The sequence below is a fragment of the Euprymna scolopes genome, chromosome 6 (assembly GCF_053919585.1).
Source record: "Euprymna scolopes isolate OS-2025 chromosome 6, ASM5391958v1, whole genome shotgun sequence".
Lineage (NCBI taxonomy): Eukaryota > Metazoa > Mollusca > Cephalopoda > Sepiida > Sepiolidae > Euprymna > Euprymna scolopes.
The window spans coordinates 8,583,553-8,606,504 of NC_136487.1; the positions used below are offsets into that span (position 1 = coordinate 8,583,553).

General features: G+C 28.7%; 1 protein-coding gene and 1 non-coding gene across 2 annotated transcripts in view; both read left to right on the plus strand.

Annotated features, from left to right (window-relative positions):
• The window catches only part of LOC145277491 (cytochrome b5-like), a 74,396-nt gene extending 65,487 nt beyond the window's left edge, over positions 1-8,909 (plus strand). The window contains exons 3-5 of the mRNA XM_080128878.1: positions 1,450-1,599; positions 5,840-5,968; positions 8,725-8,909. Coding sequence (XP_079985004.1) covers positions 1,450-1,599; positions 5,840-5,968; positions 8,725-8,745 — 300 coding nt within the window. The 3' untranslated portion in view covers positions 8,746-8,909. The remainder of the gene's footprint in view (positions 1-1,449; positions 1,600-5,839; positions 5,969-8,724) is intronic.
• On the plus strand, positions 3,662-3,734 carry Trnar-acg (transfer RNA arginine (anticodon ACG)). The gene has a single exon. It is a non-coding gene; the product is annotated as a tRNA-Arg (tRNA).
• Positions 8,910-22,952: the final 14,043 nt, after the last annotated feature.

Here is a 22,952-nt window from a genome sequence, read left to right on the forward strand (position 1 = left end):
ATTGGAGAAATAATAAATTAGAGGCAGAAGTGGGCGGCTGGCGCTTGCAGACTCTGTCAGACTGAAACCAATAGAAAGAAAAGAAGAAACAAAAATAATTACGCTCAAATTTATATATATATATATATATATATATATATATATATATATATATATATATATATATATATAATCAATAAATGACAAAAATCTATATTCCAAATTTCAAGATGTTGACCATCTTACAGTTTATTTCTTTGAAATACATCGACATGTACAACTCTTGGCAGCACCTGTTTCGTGCTGCAAAATCATTAATTTAACTATTGTTTCAATCAAGTAATATATTCTGTCCTAAACTCATCAGAACAAACACACACACAACCAAGACAACAATATATTATTACAGGTTTATCATAAGGCATACTTTTTCGGTATTACAACCGTTTAGACAAGCTTAAACATTATTTCGTTAAACATTATTTCGTTAAAAAATATGGCTAATTATCAGACGCCAAATACACATGTAATGAATATATAAAATATACACAATTGCTTCTTTTACTAATACAAGCAGCGAATTCGCCTTCATTTTATCGATTAATTTGGAATTGTGTAGGCAACTTACTTCGTATTTCTTATTTTAATTATTTTTATTATATATATATATATATATATATATATATATATATATAGCCCCCCCTCTTTGGGTAGAGCACTGTCGTAAATAATCTCACCCGCTACTTAATTGGCTGAAAATGCGAAGCTCGTTGTTTGTTTGTTTACAAACAGGCGATTTGAGCACTATAAAAGTGGTGGCGGGTGTCTATTTAAATAGACATTCCGACGATTATTTACGGGCGTCGATTCTATGGTCGAGTGGGAGAACCGCCGACTGTCAATACGATGGTTCTAGTCTAGCGGCACTGATGAGTTGTGATACAACGAAACAGGACTATGTCGATGACTATATATATATATATATATATATATATATATATATATATATATATAATGCGAATTAAAAATAAAAGAGAATTAAAAATAAAAGAGGCAAAACATTTTTTAAAAGGTTAAATAAAAAATAAATAAAATAGCAAATGAAGACCGGGAAAAGAATTAAATGAAAAAGAAAAACGAAAACAAAACTCGTTCAAAATAAAAACGGAATCTAATTTAAAAACCAAATTCAAAATTAAAAAATCGCAAACCAAAGGAAGGAATTCTCCATAATATTACTCATTTTAAGCAAACTTAACCTCCATCTCCACAACGTATCCATCGATAGCGTTGTGATCACAAATACTCATCTGAAATCCAATGCCTGTTTCCGCACAGATTACATCTTAATTTCGCCAAAATCATCCGATAGTCAAACTTACCAAGTCTGACAGAAGGCCATTAAATATTTAAGCATTTCTTCTTCCTCACATTTTACTACGTCACTTTTTTTATCTGTTTATCTTTCAGAATCTAAATTCACTTAAAGATCCCACGAATATCTGCGATTTGAAGCCACGAACTTTTTCGATGAAAGAAGTAGCCGAACACAGTCATTATGAATCCTGCTGGTTAGTTTTCAGGGACAAAGTTTATGACGTCACAGAATTCATGCACCAGGTAAGGATACTTTGTCATCCTCCTTTCCTAATTAATCGCTTGATAGTTCGATTCCAATGAAAAGTTAAAGGTAACACTGAACCACAAACTTTTCAATAGTTTGCTTAACTCGTGTTTTACAAATGATGACTGGAACATAATCTTAATTGTGTTTTTAGATGAGGATTCATATTTCGTATTGGATTATTCGGACTACTGTTCTACTCTTGAGCGGTAGTCGCACAACGTTTCGATCGATCTGATCTCCAAACTTCTTCAGAAATATCTTGTTGAACTTGGGAATCTTTCTGTCGAACACAGGAATTTTTCTGTCGATCTTAAAAATCTTTCTGTTGAACTCAGGAATCTGCAAGGTATTTCAAACGGATCCCTTTATTTAATCCACATTGGCAGCCATTATTAAGTGAAAGTCCCAAGTAATTTGAAATCATATTTTTTTAGTGTCGCCTGCGCTGAGGATTGAAACTTCAACCTCCAGAAGAGTGTAGCTTAAAACTGAATTTTACCAATACTTTATCCAGTTCGACAGAAAAATTCCCGAGTCCGAACGGATATACCTGAAGAAAGTCGGAGGTTTCATCGACTAAAATGTTATAAAATAACTCAAGAACAGGCAGGGTCAGGATCAAAGACGATTAAAGGTTCGTGATTCCGCCTTTTATATACTCGATCACGTGATTGAGAACTGGCTTTGATTGGACAAGCCAAGAGGAAATGGATTTTAAATCTCGAGGTCGTAAGAAGTAACACCTGCCTGTATGTAGCGTACGTCGACTACTACATTTGTATTTTTAAGTTGACGTGTATAAACATTTATAAAAATAGGAATATATCGCTATTGTTATAAGGTTAGACATGTTTATATATGTATTTGGACAGAATTCAGTTTTAAACTAATTAACAGATTATTTTAACTTTGGGATAGAGATCCTATTAGTAAGGAGTTCAAATTTGGGCTATATTTTGTTTAATTTCCTTCTGTAAAAACGAGGAAGATGCCCTTTGCGAAAATCCATATACCTCCGATTTTTTTAAAATTTTAATAATAGGTAATATATATGAATTAATAAATTTTCCCCAATTTTCAGTCTCTTTGGAGTATTTTAAGGCGCTTTAAGAGGACAAAATATGAATACAACTTTCCAAATATTTCAGATTTGCATTGAATCTTATCCAGTCAGTAGACGTCAATAAAAAAAAAACAAGATTCCTTCAATTTCGACTTCTTCTTAAGACCCGTTCAACCTTAAATCTAAGACATTTTCTAAAATCCAAATCACGTAATGGGTTTGATCAAATTAAAATAAGTATTCTAGACATAAAGAATGGTATCATTAGAGAGAGAGAGAGAGAGAGAGAGAGAGAGAGAGAGAGAGAGAGAGAGAGAGAGAGAGAGAAAGAGATTATGATGCTTTTACTGCTTTTTCACTAAAGTGTTATTTTGTCGTATCTGTATTGTATAGATAATGATCAGTTTCTGTAGAAGTTTACGCCTTTCATATCAAAGGATAGATTCTTTTATTTTGCCCCAAGACGACGTGAGTCGCGACTACCGTAAAACAGGCCTGGTCACTGAAAAATGACGTCATGTCTGAGGGCCAGACATGTAAGATTTGTCGGATTGTCAGACTGTTGATACTGAATAAGAGCTTTTTACCAAATAAATTAGAAACTTTTTTAAAAAATGTATTCAAAAATAGAAAAACAAAGAACACGAATTATACTGAAACTGAACTTATTTAATATTCAATAAAAAAAATAATAATTATAATCTATACTGTTAATAAAATTCTAAATATTTATTTATGTGTGTATATATACGAATAAAACTTTCGAACGGATGCACCGAGTTGAAAGATTTTTCCCCCTTGAGAGGTGTGAGTCCCTAGATTGTCCTTATTTATATATGGTCCGTAAGGAACAACCCCGAGTCACACAAAAAGCCTGAAATGACGGTTTTTGGTCTGTGTCGTGCAATTGTCGATAAAGTTGCCTGTCCATGCCAACGGAATTTAGCACTGTGTGTATACAATTGCGGTAAGATCTTTTGGGCAAACGGACAGGACTTGTGGCGCAATGGATAACGCGTCTGACTACGGATCAGAAGATTCCAGGTTCGAATCCTGGCAAGTTCGTAATAATTTTAGCCATCATTTTATTCAACGTTTACTCATTATCCTTACCCTTAGGGTATTTTTGTTTTTTCAGTGATTTTGTTTTGTGCATATGGGAATTTCCCATACTCTGAGTTCACAGGGTAAAAGTTGATGCTAAGACGATGTTGAGTGTATTTGATGTTAAGTGTACTCAATTTTGTGTTTGACTCGGCGTTGTGTGTGCCGATGCGGCGCAGCCGGTAGTTCAAAATAAAATGTGTGTTTAAAAGTAATTAAATATTTCATTGTTTCGTGGATTTTAAATACTAAAATTCGTTTATCATTTACATTGAAATTGTATTTAAAAAGAAACACGATTTTATTTATATTGAAACTGAATTTTATTCAATATTAATGAAAGCAAGTAAGAATTGTGTATGTAAAATTACGCATGTTTGAAGCAAGAGACGATTAAATATTGTAAAAATTAAATTATAAATTTAGGGAATAAACAAGCAAATTAAAATAGTACGATAAATATCATTCTTAATCAATTGAACGCTAAATGCGTTTTTAAACATGAAATCAAAGTATTAATAATTTTTAACGAAATAGGACGATAATGAATTTTCAAAAACGATAAATAATTATTATACAAAAGAACTTCCTAGCAGAAATAATAAAAGTGTCCCATCATTTTCATGCAAATACGCAAAAAACAAAACAAAAATGTTTTAACGGAATTTAATAACTTTTTAAAAATAGAAGTCAAAAAATTAAACCTCTAATCGTAAAGATTTAAATTTTGCTAAGTTTATGGATCTACTCATATCGAAAACTAAAGATGTTTCCAAAATATATCGATGCTACTCTAGGTAAATAATAATTTATATTTAAGAGAATAGATTAAAAAATAAATTTCATGTAAAAATTATTTGTTGAACAAAATAAATTTTTATTTTCAACTATATGACAAAATTTTGTTTTTTAAACAGTTAAAAGGAAAATAATTCAACATTGTTTGCTGTACCATCAAGAAAAAAGAATGTAAAAAAACATTTAAAAACTATTGTAAAACGGGTACATTTTTAATTTAAAATTAAAGTCACTTTTAACAAATAGAAAACTTAAGGCGATTAGCAAATAGTAGTCTCCCTTTTCCTTGCACATCTTTCAATGTAAAATAATTATTCATCATTTGAGAAATAAAATAGTCACTTTTGAAGCAGTTCTATAAATCCTCGATAATAAAACAGAAAATGACCTTCGTGATAGTTAGTACCATGGCGGCAAATGTGTAGTTTAGCGGCGTAAATTATTTGACCGACAAAAAAATTATAAAAACTATTTTTTATATAAAACACAGTATTAGACCCTAAGGCTAAAATAAAACCGGAAAAAATTTCATTTTTATGTTTTCATCATTTTTATTTTTGACTAAATGTACGACAATTGAGGCCGACATATTGCTTTTAAAATTTTGACCTTTCTAAGTTTTGACAGATTGCTTTTTTAAGGCCAAATTTGGTCTTTTTATGTTCTTTCATAAGCTGTTTTTGGACGCCATATTTTTTGTAATGAAAAAGCGTAAAAAAGGCCAAAGTTGGCTTTAAAAAGGCCAATCTGTCAAATTTTAGAAAGAACAAATTTTAAAAGCAATATGGCGGCCTTGAATGTCGTAGATTTAGTCTAATAAGAAAATAGTGAAAATTTAATAAAATGAATTTTTTTCTGGTTTGATTTCAGCCTTTAGGTCTAATAATGTGTTTTATATAAAAATAAATACTTTTTTATAATAAATGTTTGTTTGTCAAATAATTTACGCTGCTAAACTACACATTTACCACCATGACTGTTGTATTTTATTGTAATATTTAGTAAGACGGAATTCTTATCAGGACGGTCTTGAGTAAACACTTGTGGCAGTCGCCAGCTATTCTTTTTCCATTTCCATAAATATTACAATAAAATACAACAGCTATGGTGGTAAATGTGTAGTTTAGCAGCGTAAATTATTTGACAAACAAAAATTTATTAAAAAAAAAAGTATTTATTTTTATATAAAACACATCGTTTGCATCTTATATTTTATTATTGTTATTGCATTCATTTGTTTATATTTTATTTTATTTATTCATTTGCAGCATCCAGGTGGTGTTGACATAATAATGGAGAATGCTGGGAGGGACATCACGGTAACCTTTGACGATAAGGGACATTCAGCGATGGCTTATAAGATGCTTTCTAAATATTATATTGGAGAATTAATAGAGGTAAGTTAAAATGGAAAATCGTAATTTCTTGTGGAGACTTATAACGACTTTTGTAAAATACTTGATTGTTTTAGAAATATATTTTAGTGGTCTGGTGTCGCTTCCAATTTATAACATTTATAAAAACTATTTTCTACTCTTACGGAAATGTATTTTGCCTACGAGTATTTTTACTTTTATTTTTTGTAGTGTTCATTTTTTTTAATCACATATTTCTGAGTTTTGTTTTTTATTCATAAATTCATACATAATTGGAATTTTAAAACGAACTTTGTAATGAACAATCACTCTAAACAAGTCAGTTCAGAAATGAATAAAAGTTGTCATCATATAAGAATGTATTACTTAAAAAACGAATGTTTTTTTACAAATTAAATTTTCGTAATAAATCAATATAATCAGTAGATCAACATAATCAATAAAAGTTAAAGTTTAAGAACTTCTTGAATTGTCTACCCTTGAAATTTTTCAAAGATAAAAATGAAGGAAAATTGTCTTCCGAACTAAAAGTGCACAAATTTCAACAATTTTACTGTTTATTTATATTTTTTAAAGTTTTTTGTTTAAACTTTTCTATTTTTTTATCATTTCAAATCTTTTTTTTAATTTTTCTATTTTTTTATCTTTTCAAATCTTTTTTAATTTTTCTATTTTTTTATCATTTCAAATCTTTTTTTAACTTTTCTATTTTTTTATCATTTCAAATCTTTTTTTTAATTTTTCTATTTTATTATCTTTTCAAATCTTTTTTTTAACTTTTCTATTTTTTATCATTTAAAATCTTTTTAACTTTTCTATTTTTTTATCATTTTAAATCTTTTTTTAACTTTTCTATTTTTTTATCTTTTCAAATCTTTTTTTTAACTTTTCTATTTTTCTATCATTTTAAATCTTTTTTTAATTTTTCTATTTTTTTATTATTTCAAATTCTTTTTTTTAACTTTTATATTTTTTATCATTTCAAATCTTTTTTTTAATTTTTCTATTTTTTATCTTTTCAAATCTTTTTTTTAACTTTTCTATTTTTTATCATTTCAAATCTTTTTTTAACTTTTCTATTTTTTTATCATTTCAAATCTTTTTTTTAACTTTTCTATTTTTTATCATTTCAAATCTTTTTTTTAACTTTTCTATTTTTTATCATTTCAAATTCTTTTTTTTAACTTTTCTATTTTTTATCATTTCAAATCTTTTTTTAAATTTTTCTATTTTTTATCATTTCAAATTCTTTTTTTAACTTTTCTATTTTTTATCATTTCAAATCTTTTTTTAAATTTTTCTATTTTTTATCTTTTCAAATCTTTTTTTTAACTTTTCTATTTTTTATCATTTCAAATCTTTTTTTTAACTTTTCTATTTTTTTATCATTTCAAATCTTTTTTTTAATTTTTCTATTTTTTTATCATTTCAAATCTTTTTTTAAATTTTTCTATTTTTTATCTTTTCAAATCTTTTTTTTAACTTTTCTATTTTTTATCTTTTCAAATCTTTTTTTTAACTTTTCTATTTTTTATCATTTCAAATCTTTTTTTAAATTTTTCTATTTTTTATCATTTCAAATCTTTTTTTTAATTTTTCTATTTTTTTATCATTTCAAATCTTTTTTTAACTTTTCTATTTTTTTATCATTTCAAATCTTTTTTTAACTTTTCTATTTTTTTATCATTTCAAATCTTTTTTTTAACTTTTCTATTTTTTATCATTTCAAATCTTTTTTTTAACTTTTCTATTTTTTATCATTTCAAATCTTTTTTTAACTTTTCTATTTTTTTATCTTTTCAAATCTTTTTTTTAACTTTTCTATTTTTTATCATTTCAAATCTTTTTTTAACTTTTCTATTTTTTATCATTTCAAATCTTTTTTTAAATTTTTCTATTTTTTATCTTTTCAAATCTTTTTTTTAACTTTTCTATTTTTTATCATTTCAAATCTTTTTTTAAATTTTTCTATTTTTTATCATTTCAAATTCTTTTTTTTAACTTTTCTATTTTTTATCATTTCAAATCTTTTTTTAAATTTTTCTATTTTTTATCTTTTCAAATCTTTTTTTTAACTTTTCTATTTTTTATCATTTCAAATCTTTTTTTAACTTTTCTATTTTTTATCATTTCAAATCTTTTTAACTTTTCTATTTTTTATCATTTCAAATCTTTTTTTTAACTTTTCTATTTTTTTATCATTTCAAATCTTTTTTTTAACTTTTCTATTTTTTTATCATTTCAAATTCTTTTTTTTAACTTTTCTATTTTTTTATCATTTCAAATCTTTTTTTTAACTTTTCTATTTTTTTATCATTTCAAATTCTTTTTTTTAACTTTTCTATTTTTCTATCATTTCAAATCTTTTTTTAACTTTTCTATTTTTTTATCATTTCAAATCTTTTTTTTAACTTTTCTATTTTTTTATCATTTCAAATCTTTTTTTTAACTTTTCTATTTTTCTATCATTTCAAATATTCTTAAAATATTTCTGTTTTATTTATACAAATCCTTTTTTAATTCTATTTTATTATTTCAAATCTTTTTTAAACTTTTCTATTTTTTATAATTTCAAATCGTTTTTTTTTACTTTTTTATTTTTTTTATAATTTCGAATCCTTTTTTTTTTACTTTTCTATTTTTTATTATTACAATTCTTTTTTATTTTTCTATTTTTTTATAATATCAAATCTTTTTTTTTTTTGTTTTACTTTTCTATTTTTGTATCATCTCAATTTGTGTTCTTAACTTTTCTATTCTGTTTTTTTTTTATTTAGGCTGACAAGATTGATAAATGAAGAATCGGCAAGGACAGATATTTATTTCATCCTCATTCAAGAAAAAAAATAATGTCGTCCTCAACTGACGATAAGAATCAACGAAACAAAAAGAAAATACATGAAAAAAAAACGAGTAAAATGAATAAAAAATAAACCAAAAATAATTTGATAAAAACAAAAAATTATAAAAAGAGGCGATGTATCTGACCACCAACAGCATCAGTAGCAGACATGTTTTATAAAAAAATAACGAAATTAAAAACAAAACAAAGAAATAACGATCGCTTGAGAAATTAAAAACAACATGGCCGATTGGAAAAAATAAACAAGACTCAAAAGCAAGAAATGGGCCAAGCGAACGGCAGTTGAAAAGTGTCTGGTGCTGACTGCTTCAAAACTTGCGAGATTCTGGTAACCGTCCAATTTTCAAATGTGATTAACGAAGAACCAATGCAATTAAAATGGACGATTCTTGTCGGTGACCGTCGAAAGTTCCTCAATTCTTTCAGTTTACTTTAACTGGGCTTTCATTCGTTTTTTCACACACATACACACATACATGCATACATGCACACATATATGCACACACATGCATGCATGTAATATCTATATAAAAAGCAAAAATGCTGGTGTGTATGTCTCCATACATTCATCTCATTCTCATCTTCCGTGCTATTTTCATATCGGTTTGGTCGATGTAACCTCAAACATTCTTTTGGTGGATCTTGTCAAATACCGGAACATTTCGATCGAATTGGATAAAGTGCTTAGGAAAATTCGATTGTAAGTGACACTTTTGGGGGGTGGAAGGTTCAATCTTCAGTGCAGACGACACTAAAAAAAGACAATTGCGACTAACTCAGGATTTCTACTCAGTCATAGCTGACAGAACGTGAAAATGAGTGTAGATTCTCTAGTTCGATAGAAAGATTCTCTAGTTCGATAGAAAGATTCTCGAGTTCGACGTTATACAGCTGAGGATGGTCGACCGAAACGTTATGAAAATAACATTCAAGAGGAGAACAGTAGTGCGAAAAATCCAAATAATACAAAATATCAATCCTCATCTCAAAAATTCATAAATGTTTTAATCTAGCTTGAAATTATTGAAATATTTTTACTATCATATTAGACTACTGATGGTGATTAATGTTTAATGTTGGGTATCATTTTTTTTCTAAAATCTTTTGTTTTCTAAATGAATTACTAGAAGACGAGTAGTTGAACGATTTAAACGATAAATATGAGAAATGAAGAGATTCTTACCTTGTATTGTTTAAGGTCTATATATATATATATATATATATATATATATATATATATATATATATATATATATATATGTCTGTGTGTCTGTATATATATATATATATATATATATATATATATATATATATATATATATATATATATATATATATATATATATACACGTTTAGGCTGATGTTGCAAGAACATTGACTTGACGGTTTTTAGTTCTCTTTCACTGAAAGAACTTAAACACCAGGGTCGGAAAGTGGGATTGACAAGTCAGCGCTCCCCAGGAGTTAAAACTGACTGTGCAGCCCCGTCAGCAATCCCCGGTAAAGGAGCTCCAGGTAATTGCAATAAACTAACCCAGAACTAACATCCCACTGCAAAATCAACAAGAACCAGATCGTTACAGGAATGGACAAATCTCTGTTGATTTAGGAGGCCGAGGATAAGAATGGCTATCTCAAAAAAAAAATCTAAATTGAAAATTCTCCCCAAACTCTGAAATACCCGAAATATTTTACGTTATAAGTTTATTTTCTTGCATTGTTGGTATATTGGCTTATTCCATTTCATTGTGTGTGTGTGTGTGTGTGTGTGTGTGTGTGTGTATATATATATATATATATATATATATATATATATATATATATATAGAGAGAGAGAGAGAGAGAGAGAGAGAGGCTGTAGGGTCGTCTATTAGTCCCATTTGTTGCCTGTATCGAATGTCCATAGTAAAGTAAGAATTTCCTGAATCGAGAACAATAGCAAAGAGAATTTCAGGATGATTCGAAACAATGTCGGGGAGAGCAGAGAAAGACTAGTCTTATTTTAAATTTTTTTATTTGTCCTAAACTAGTTTCACAACTGAAAAGTGCGACATGCATTTTTTCAACTGATTTTTGCCCAATCGACAAGCAAAAAATTGTTCAGTTATGATATAGATCTCTAAAAAACTTGGCCGCTTTAATATGATCATCTATTTGGTTGGTCAGACAACTTCTGACTTCTGAATTCTACCAGGAAATTTGTTTGCTAAATCTTCACCTCTTCAATCTGTGGCGGTGTACGTATATCTTGCTCTTTGGAGGAAATATATATGTTAGCAAATTTATGCAAATAGCAAAGCTAACACTTTGCTGGTTTTAGCATTGTATGAAACTGCATTATATGACGGTGGTTATAAAATGCAAAAAAAATATTTGTAAAATGTTTATAAACCTGAAAAAAAAAATGAAAAACAAACCAAAATTGTGTGTGTATATATATATATATATATATATATATATATATATATATATATATATATATATATATATATATATATATATATTTGGTAAAACTGGTAATTAGTAAAAACCTGAAGAGAGTGATCAATAGTATTGCCGAGCAAATATGTTTTATTTTTTTATTACCGTTTTATCTGTTTGGTTACATATGTTTCCGATGTTGGACCATGTTTACAATCCAACAGCCTCGTCATACCTTGCAGAAATGGCTGTTAGTATTTGGAAGAAGTGTTTAGACCTAAAGCACTTCTTCCAAATACTAACAACCATTTATGTAAGGTCTGACGAGGATGTTGGATCGTAAACATGATCCAATATCCGAAACATATGTAACCAAACAGATAAAACGGTAATAAAAAAAATAAAACACACACACACATATATATATATATATATATATATATATATATATATATATATATTTACTATAATAATTATCGAATACCTACAAACACTAGTGTTTCATCCTTTTGGGAATCTTCAGTGCAGAGTGTCACGATTAATACCAGTCGATAGATTCGAACCCGGCAATACAAGTTATCTGTGGCTTGATTAGCAAATACCGTATCCATTCGGCTACCATTAAACATTTTATTTTTAAACGTTTTTTACGTCAGTCAGAGTATGTGTTATATATATATATATATAATTTTTTTGTTACATGGTAGTCACCACTTATCAAGGCCCGGAAGCCACTCGGGGATAAGGGTTATTGCGGGTACAGTAATCAATGGGATAATATCGTAGTAATCGTTAGTATTGGAGATTTGATAAAGTGTCATATATATATATATATATATATATATATATATATATATATATATATATATATATATATATAAGTGAACGTGTCTGTGTATCTGTGTGTCTGTGTACATTTCCCTACGCAATAACTCTGTCAATTTTTAGTCTACAGACTCGAAATTTGATATACAGGGTACTGAGATTTGGGAAAATCGATGTAATCGGTTTTGGGCCAGAAATTTTGCGATTAAGGCGTCAAAGTTTAACGATTTGACCTTTGAGAACTCTACCAAACTCCTCCGACAATTTTGAGTCTACGCACTTGAAATTTTAGATATAGGTTCCTTGGACATGGATCTAACTTAATAACTTGATTCGAGCCCAAAACAACAAATTTTAAGGGGTCATAATAGGGGTCAAAGTTTTTAAAAAATTTATCTCTGCGGTCTCTTCCAATTTCTGGTCTAAATATTTGAAATTTTACATAAAAGGTATTCGGAGATAGGGCAAGCTTTTTCATCAGTTTCGGTCGAAAATTTTTAGTTACCAATATATAAATGTATGAAATAAAATGGAGGTGGAAGGACCTGGATACTCAAGGTTTCGCCCGATTTATGCGGGCTTCTTCAATTGAAGAAGCCCGCATAAATCGGGCGAAACCTTGAGTATCCAGGTCCTTCCACCTCCATTTTATTTCATATCGTCGGATTTAATCCAGCTCAACAATCATATAAATGTATGTGTGTTTACATGTCTGCCTAAAACTTTCGACAGAGGCGACGGATTTTTACAAGATGAGTATTTTGCAGTTCGACCTTTCAGACAACAAATATCGAAAAATTGACTGAAATCATTAATATCTTCCCCTTCAACTGGGCAATTTTTAGAGAAGGTCGCTTTTTTTGCCGATACTTTCGAAAGACATCCTCTCCTTTCGATTGTCTAGCCTTAATTAAAACCTACGTCACTTCCGGTTTGGCGGTGGTCGTAACAGCAAAGTTTTTATCCCGTTCTTTTCCTCCTTCGTGGTACGGGTTCGAGCCTACCTTCCTACTACCACTTTTTTTTTTTTTTGCTTAACATACACATCCAAATACCCGGGCAACGCCCGGCTGAAATTCTAGTATATATATATATATATATATATATATATATATATGACTACTTCATTTAATCACATAAATTAATATACGAAAGTATAAATTTATGCGTAAACTTTAAGTATTTACTTCAACAGTCCTCAATACTAGGTAGAGCTAGGTAGTAAGTTATAAAATATATATAGCAGTTAAGCTACACAGAATATTCCGCGTTTCATCCACACTAGGATTCATAAGCCTGATGAATCCTAGCATGGATGGAACACGGAATATTCTGTGTAGCTTTATTGCCATATATGTTTTATAACTTTATATATATATATATATTGTAAATTATAATATTTATTTAGAGATTTTATCTACATACAACTATATTGCGAAAAATGATAACATTTCCACAGTCATATTTTGCACAAGAATTGGTCTATCAGTTTTGGGAGAATTAAGGGTTGCATCAAATGCGATAAATGGTTTGTATTTTTGGAACTGGATCACCAAATGTTTCAAGCCAATTTTTTCTAACAGTTTCAGCAGTTTGAGATTTCCAATACTCTTTGCTTTTTTTCTTTCATCTATAGTTGAATTATTTGCCATTATGGATTTTATGAATTATATGGAAAAGAACATTAAAGTAAAATAACTTTAAATGAAATTGTAATGAACATCTTTTCTTGAATAGAAATGACACCTTTACAAAAATGTCACATAAGGGGGGGTTTTTTCACTACTTTTGACTTGTCTTGCATCTATAGATATATATTAGTGATTGGAAGATTCCAATAATTTCACCGATTCCATACAATTACTGATTTTGGAATATCTTCCCGATTCCGATACTATTACCGATTCCGATTCTTTATAAATCTCTTAATATTAACTGTAAAGTTGCTGTTGCTGTATAATACACGTTAAAGGTGCACATATTTTCTCAAACGTAAAAGACATACCTGTGTGGGTGTGTGTGGGGGAATGATCTATAGATTTTAGCTTTACTGGAAATCAATCAATATTGATTATTTTATTATTACTGACAGCAGGGAATATGTTATTTTGAACAAAACCAAATAAAAAGAAAAGATAATTAAGGGAATCGTTTTTAATATCAGAAAATAGACACAATTTTTTCCGATTCTGATACTTATTCCAATCCTCCAAACAGTTTCGATTTTCAACACTATATATATATATATATATATATATATATATATATATATATATATATATATATATATATATATATATATATATAAGAATAAAAATTTAACACAAAATATATTTTACATTAATTATTGTTCGACAGGATACTCAAATAAGATATATTGAAATTTCCTTAATCCACGGTGTTTCAAAGAAATACGTTTTCTCATCAGTGAAAAGATATTAGCAAATTAATATTATAGCAAAGCTAAGAATTGAATTTGCTGATATTGGCATTAATTGAAAATTTTGTGATTATCTCATCAGAACTTGCCCCCATACTTACAAAACTGTTTAAGCGTTGCCTTAAGGAGAAGTGCTTTCCAACACCCTGGAAAACCTCATCAGTATGCCCTGTATTTAAGAACTCAGGTGATAAGTCATCTCCCTCTCAGTACAGACCAATAAGTCTCTGGTGTGCCATGAGTAAGTTACTGGAATCCATATTAAATAAAGAAGTAGTCAACCACCTCAGCAGAAATAACCTCCTTAGTGACATGCAATATGGTTTCTGTTCTGCTAGATCTACAGCTGATGTGCTAACAGTTATATCTCATAGGATTAGTGAATCTCTCAACAAAAGCTTCCTTTCTAGGGTAATTGCCTTGACATATTAAAGGCCTTCGATAAGGTTTGGCATAAGGGCCTACTTCACAAGATTTCCAGCTACTGTATAACTGGAAATATTTTCTCAATTAAATCATTTCTCTGATAAGTTCATAAGTGTAGTGGTTGATGGGCAGAAATCAGAGGCCCACAGTGTTAATGCTGGAGTCCCCAAGGGGTTCATCCTGGGCCCAACTCTCTTTCTGATCTACATCAATGATCTCCCAAAACACATACTTAAATCATTCATTGACATCTATGCTGATGACACGACCATCTACGGCAACACATCACAGGCCGTAAGTGACAAAGCTCTTGCTGATTCCCTCTCCTCTGATCTTGAGCACGTGGTTCAGTGGGGGAAGAGATGGCTGGTCACTTTTAATGCATCTAAAACCAAGCTCCTATCTTTACATCATCAACGCTCTGTTCCTCATCTATCTCTATAAAAGCCAAGTACGTCCAAAGATGGAGTACTGCTGCCACATCTGGGCTGAAGCTTCAAAAAACAGCCTATCCTGCCTTGACAAAGTACAAAATAGACCGTGGCTTAGTGGGGGATGCTCTCTTCTCTTCCCTGCAACCTCTCTCCCACAGAAGAGACGTTGCGAGCCTCTCTTTGTTTTATCGTTATTTCCGTGGCAAGTGCTCGTCTGAGCTCCAATCTCTGCCCCCCCCCGCCAATCCTTCATGATAAACACCCGTCTAGCTAAAACCACTGTCAGTAATTTCCCCACTCTTTATCTGTGCCTAAATCAAAACGTAGATTCCATGAACATAGCTTTTTTCTGAGAAGTGCACGCCTGTGGAATTCTCTTCCGTTTGCCTGTTTCCCACCTGGCTACAACTTGGATGTCTTCAAGTTCAACATAAACAAATTCCTGATTAATCGCCCCCTTACGTAAGACAGTTTATCAAATCTCCAATACCATCTATTACTACGATATTATCCCATTGATTACTGTACACGCAATAACCCTTATCCCCGAGTGGCTTCCGGGCCTTGATAAGTGATGATCCCCATATAAAAAAAAAATCAGTGGTCCACAATGGGCTCCACACTCACCGGAAGGAATACGTTAAGCTTTGCGTTTGCTAATAAGTATAATCATTGATGTGGGAGAAATGGTTTGTGGCAGATGAAGTAATGAGTTGAAAGAAGAAAGTTTCGAATAGGCAGGAAAGTAAGAATGAATGTTACACAATGGATGTTGGGTTAGGATTATTAGAAGGAAGGGAGAAAGGGAATAAGAAAAAAAGAAGAATAGAATACAGCACATAAGGAAATGAAGAGAACGAAAAGCAAAGGGTGTAGGGAGAGGGGATGTTTTTAGGAAGTTATCCATAATTGGTAAAAATCAGTAGAAATTGAAACTGTATTTTCACACGATTTATACTTTATTTATTTATTTAAATTTTTTATTCCGTCACGGTTAATCACTTGAAGAAGGCCAGAGGATTAGTTGGCCGAAATATGGTGAAACAACAACTATAAAGATGAGGATAAAAGTCTGCAAACGAATAAATAAATATACTTTGATTAAAATGTTTAACTATGGAATATAGTCAGACGTGTGGGTTTTCGTGACGCAAAAAAAAAAAAACGGTAATTCTTCAGTAACTGTATACATGCCATAGATTTACAAACTCATTTCTCCAACGCATCTGGTCACTCACTTAGGATTTGCCGAGTTTTTTTTTGTTTTTTTTTTGTTATTTTTTATTTATTTATTTATTTATTTTTCATCTTTTTGTTTTGGGTTTATATACTCTCTCTGCTCCTTCACATAATTTGCCACTTCCCCCAAGCGTGTCCCCATCGTCTTCTCGTTTTCTGTAAATATCTTAACTAATAAATAGTGGTAGTTATACGGAATACGGACCGTACTGCTGAAATAATGAAGTTATTATTTAGAAACCCATTCTTAACGTGGGAAGGGGAAAACGTTTTGTAACTATTTACTTTCACCTAACAAAACAAAATATAATGTAAAAGTTTAATTTAACTTGAAAATTTTATTTTAAAAATACCACGGTCAGTATTATTCTGCATAAATATCTAAACATGTTATTTTAGTAATTTAGCATTTTTATCATTTTTTTTCTTTCAAAAATTATGTGGATCTTATATATACATTGTGTGTGTGTGTGTGTGTGTGTGTGTGTGTGTGTGTGTGTGTGTGTGTGTGTGTGTGTGTATGTGTGTGTGTGTGTGTGATTATCTTTATTTATACAAAAAATGCATTGACATTACAACCCGCTCAATATTTGGGTTTCATCAAACAAGGTATAAACTAAACTGAAGATACTGGTTACCAAAATGGACACTGATGTGAATTGAACCATTTGTTTTTTGTTTTTTGTTTTTTTTTTCTATTTTCTTTCTTTTTTTTTTATTATTGATAAAATACCGAGGATTTTTTTTCCTATTTTCTTTCTTTTCTTTTTATTTTTGGTAAAATACCGTTTTTTTTTATTTGGTTTCTTTTATTTTTGGTAAAATACCGGGGGGGGGTTCTATTTGGTTTCTTTTCTTTTTATTTTTGGTAAAATACCATTTTTTTTGTTGTTTTTATTTTGTTTTTTCTATTTTCTTTCTTTTTATTTTTGGTAAAATACCGTTTTTTGTGTTTTTTTTTGTTGTTTTTTTCTATTTTCTTTCTTTTCTTTTTATTTTTTGTAAAATACCGTGTTTTTTTTTGGTGGTGGTGGGGGGGTTCTATTTTCTTTCTTTTCTTTATATTTTTGGTAAAATACCGTTTGTTTTTTTTTTTGTTTTTTTTATATTTTCTTTCTTTTCTTTTTCTTTTTGATAAAATACCGTTTCTTTTTTACGCATATTTTTATCTTTCTTTCACAACAGCAACAATTTTGTTTTTTTGTAAAATGAATCAGAAATTACATTTATGGTTTTCTTAAACTATATGTTAAATTCAGTTTACAAAAACGTTTGCTTTTTAACTTTTTTATTAAAGCGAACAGAAAATGTGTAAATTTGGAAAGCTTGTGCGAATTAACAATGATATAATTGAAAAATAAATTAATAAAAAATATTAAAAAATCCAATGACAATTTTGTTTTTATATATATGCATATATATACATATTTCCAGAGGAAGTCTCGAAATAAAGACGAAACGTTGATGAACACATAATACGGTTTGTTCCTTTTTATTTTCTCTCTCTATATATATATCGTTTTGATTATGTTTTACTTTGTGATTTTTTGTATTATGAAATTACGTTCCCACATTAAATCTAAAAACACAAAATCATAAAATATTTCCACTTTTTTTATTAATATTTTTAACTTTACAGAGTTCACACGGAATGAACGAATGTGTAATCGCCTTTCAGGCATATTACAAAATTTGATTAATGTGTAAACACAGCAGCAGTTAAAAACACTCGTCAAGCTGAATCTACTGTCAAAAACTTTCCCCCACTCTTTATCTATGCCTAAATCAAAACGTGGATTCCATGAACAAAGCTTCTTTCTTAGAACTGCACGCCTGTGGAACTCTGTTCCGTCTGCCTGCTTCCCACCTGACTACAGCCTGGATGTCTTGAAGTCCAACATAAACAAATTCCTGATGAACCGCCCCCTTAAGTAGACACTCTATTAAATCTCCACACTAACGTACTGTACTTACAATAACCCTTATCCCTGAGTGGCCTCCGGGCCTTGATAAGTGGTGACCACTTTGTAAAAAAAAAAATTTTTTTTTAAAAGCCTAGAAAGAAAATGGCTACTGACTTTGTTTTATGTAAAAACTGAAACTAAAAGAAATCCTCTCCCTCTCTCTTTGACGGAACGATCATTACTGACCAATCATGGCACTCTTCACGAATCGACACCATTGACCCCGGTTCGGCACCATTCTGAGCAACTTAGCCATGCTAATGTCCGCAATGTTTTTCACGTTGTCTGACATTCTTGTTTTTGATCTTCCACATCCTCTTTTGCCGGGACTTGTACCAAAGAGCAGATCTTTTGTTAGACCATTTGTTCTGGCCACATGTCCCAAAAATCACAGTTTCCTGTCATTGATGTTGTCCAGCAGTCGTCGGCATGAGGTCCAATCTTTTCCAAACCCCATTCCTTGTACATTTGTTCACTCAGATTACACGAAGAAGTTTACGGTAGCACCACAATTCAAAAGCAACAAATTTCCTCTTGTCGACTTTCTTCAAGCTCCAACATTCTGCTCTGTATGTTGCTATTGAGAAAATCAAAACTTGCAGGAATCATTTCTTTGTGCGCCGTGAAATGGATTTGTCTTTCCAGATATTGGTTAGCGCAATCATTACTATCTTTGCTACTGCAATACGTTGTCTTACATCTTTGGTGTAATCTAATTTGTTTGTGAAAAACTGCACCCAGGTTTTCAACATTTTGATTTTCCACAATTAAATTTTAATAATTTTGATTTTCCACAATTAAATTTTCATCATTTTGATTTTCCACAATTAAATTTTCATCATTTTGATTTTCTACTATTAAATTTTCATCATTTTCATTTTCCACAATTAAATTTTCATCATTTTGATTTTCCACAATTAAATTTTAATAATTTTGATTTTCCACAATTAAATTTTCATCATTTTGATTTTCCACAATTAAATTTTCATCATTTTGATTTTCCACAATTAAATTTTCATCATTTTGATTTTCCACAATTAAATTTTCATCATTTTGATTTTCTACTATTAAATTTTCATCATTTTGATTTTCCACAATTAAATTTTCATCATTTTGATTTTCTACTATTAAATTTTCATCATTTTGATTTTCCACAATTAAATTTTAATAATTTTGATTTTCCACAATTAAATTTTCATCATTTTGATTTTCCACAATTAAATTTTCATCATTTTGATTTTCTACTATTAAATTTTCATCATTTTGATTTTCCACAATTAAATTTTCATCATTTTGATTTTCTACTATTAAATTTTCATCATTTTGATTTTCCACAATTAAATTTTAATAATTTTGATTTTCCACAATTAAATTTTCATCATTTTGATTTTCCACAATTAAATTTTCATCATTTTGATTTTCTACTATTAAATTTTCATCATTTTGATTTTCCACAATTAAATTTTCATCATTTTGATTTTCTACTATTAAATTTTCATCATTTTGATTTTCCACAATTAAATTTTAATAATTTTGATTTTCCACAATTAAATTTTCATCATTTTGATTTTCCACAATTAAATTTTCATCATTTTGATTTTCTACTATTAAATTTTCATCATTTTGATTTTCCACAATTAAATTTTCATCATTTTGATTTTCTACTATTAAATTTTCATCATTTTGATTTTCCACAATTAAATTTTCATCATTTTGATTTTCCACAATTAAATTTTCATCATTTTGATTTTCCACAATTAAATTTTCATCATTTTGATTTTCTACTATTAAATTTTCATCATTTTGATTTTCCACAATTAAATTTTCATCATTTTGATTTTCTACTATTAAATTTTCATCATTTTGATTTTCCACAATTAAATTTTAATAATTTTGATTTTCCACAATTAAATTTTCATCATTTTGATTTCTACTATTAAATTTTCAACATTTTGATTTTCCACAATTAAATTTTAATAATTTTGATTTTCCACAATTAAATTTTCATCATTTTGATTTTCCACAATTAAATTTTCATCATTTTGATTTTCTACTATTAAATTTTCATCATTTTGATTTTCCACAATTAAATTTTCATCATTTTGATTTTCCACAATTAAATTTTAATAATTTTGATTTTCCACAATTAAATTTTCATCATTTTGATTTTCCACAATTAAATTTTCATCATTTTCATTTTCCACAATTAAATTTTCATCATTTTGATTTTCCACTATTAAATTTTAATCATTTTGATTTTCCACAATCAAATTTTCCACAATTAAATTTTCATCATTTTTATTTTCCACAATTAAATTTTCCACAATTAAATTTTCATCATTTTGATTTTCCACAATTAAATTTTCATCATTTTAATTTTCCACAATTAAATTTTCATCATTTTCATTTTCCACAATTAAATTTTCCACAATTAAATTTTCATCATTTTCATTTTCCACAATTAAATTTTCCACAATTTAATTTTCATCATTTTCATTTTCCACAATTAAATTATCCACAATTAAAATTTCATCATTTTCATTTTCCACAATTAAATTATCCACATTTAAATTTTCATCATTTTCATTTTCCACAATTAAATTATTCACAATTAAATTTTCATCATTTTGATTTTCCACAATTAAATTTTCATCATTTTGATTTTCCACAATTAAATTTTCATCATTTTAATTTTCCACTATTAAATTTTCCACAATTTAATTTTCATCATTTTCATTTTCCACAATTAAATTTTCCACAATTTAATTTTCATCATTTTCATTTTCCACAATTAAATTATCCACAATTAAATTTTCATCATTTTCATTTTCCACAATTAAATTTTCATCATTTGGTGCCTGTGTTACTTTCATTGTTTGGTTGACGTTGAGGAAGAATCCTGCTGCTTCGCTGGCAACTTTTACTTTTTTGGTTAAGTTTTGTAGTTCCTGCATGTTGCGATCAGAACTACATCATCTCAGGTTGTTGATTGTCCTTCCACCAATTTTGATCACTGTTGGGTGATGTTCGAGTGCTTCTTGCATTACTCGTTCAGCATATATAACAAAAAGTGACAATATGCATCCTTGCATAACAACTTGCCTAACACTTTGACCAATTTCAAAAAAGTCCTTATTATTATCTTACTCCACATATAAATTTTAAAGATAATTGTTTGTAACGAAAGATTTTTTCATATTGAACGACGAAATCCATTTTTGACATTTCCATCTCTAACCATCAATTGACTGCAAATAACGGTTCAATGCATATCGTAAATTACATATATCACACCTCCAAAGTTGGCTATTAATCAGTGCTTGACAATCCATTGAATTATTTCAAAATTGTCAAACAGTTTCCTGACACGTTTGAATATCGTTATTGCTTCAGTCTACATAAAATCATTGGCATAAACATTATTTACAAGACTTGATGGACGCTTCTAAGAACTTCGCGGCCATTTTCTTTCTAGGCCGTTGTATTTACACATTACCTGAAATTCATATAATATTCCATAAAAGATATGTTGTATTCAAAAATATATTTTACTCTATCCCCCCCTCTCTCTCTCTCTCTCTCTCTCTCTCTCTCTCTATCTATCTATCTATCTACCGATCTATCTTCTTTTTAACGCTACTCACTCGTCACATTATTCAGTTTATCTTCTTCACATAATTCATCACTTTTCGTATGCACCTATCTTCAGAATCTTCTCTTTTTCTAACATATAATCTTGTAAATATTTCAAAATCAAAAAACCACAAAAGCTTTTAAACTGACTAATGAAATATTGCATCTGGATATTTTTTATTTCTTATTGTTATAACATGTTATTGGCAATATAATAACGTAATTATTGGCAATATAATAACGTAATTATTGGCAATATAATAACGTAATTATTGGCAATATAATAACGTAATTATTGGCAACATAATAACGTAATTATTGGCAACATAATAACGTAATTATTGGCAATATAATAACGTAATTATTGGCAACATAATAACGTAATTATTGGCAATATAATAACGTAATTATTGGCAATATAATAACGTAATTATTGGCAATATAATAACGTAATTATTGGCAACATAATAACGTAATTATTGGCAACATAATAACGTAATTATTGGCAATATAATAACGTAATTATTGGCAACATAATAACGTAATTATTGGCAATATAATAACGTAATTATTGGCAACATAATAACGTAATTATTGGCAATATAATAACGTAATTATTGGCAATATAATAACGTAATTATTGGCAATATAATAACGTAATTATTGGCAACATAATAACGTAATTATTGGCAACATAATAACGTAATTATTGGCAATATAATAACGTAATTATTGGCAACATAATAACGTAATTATTGGC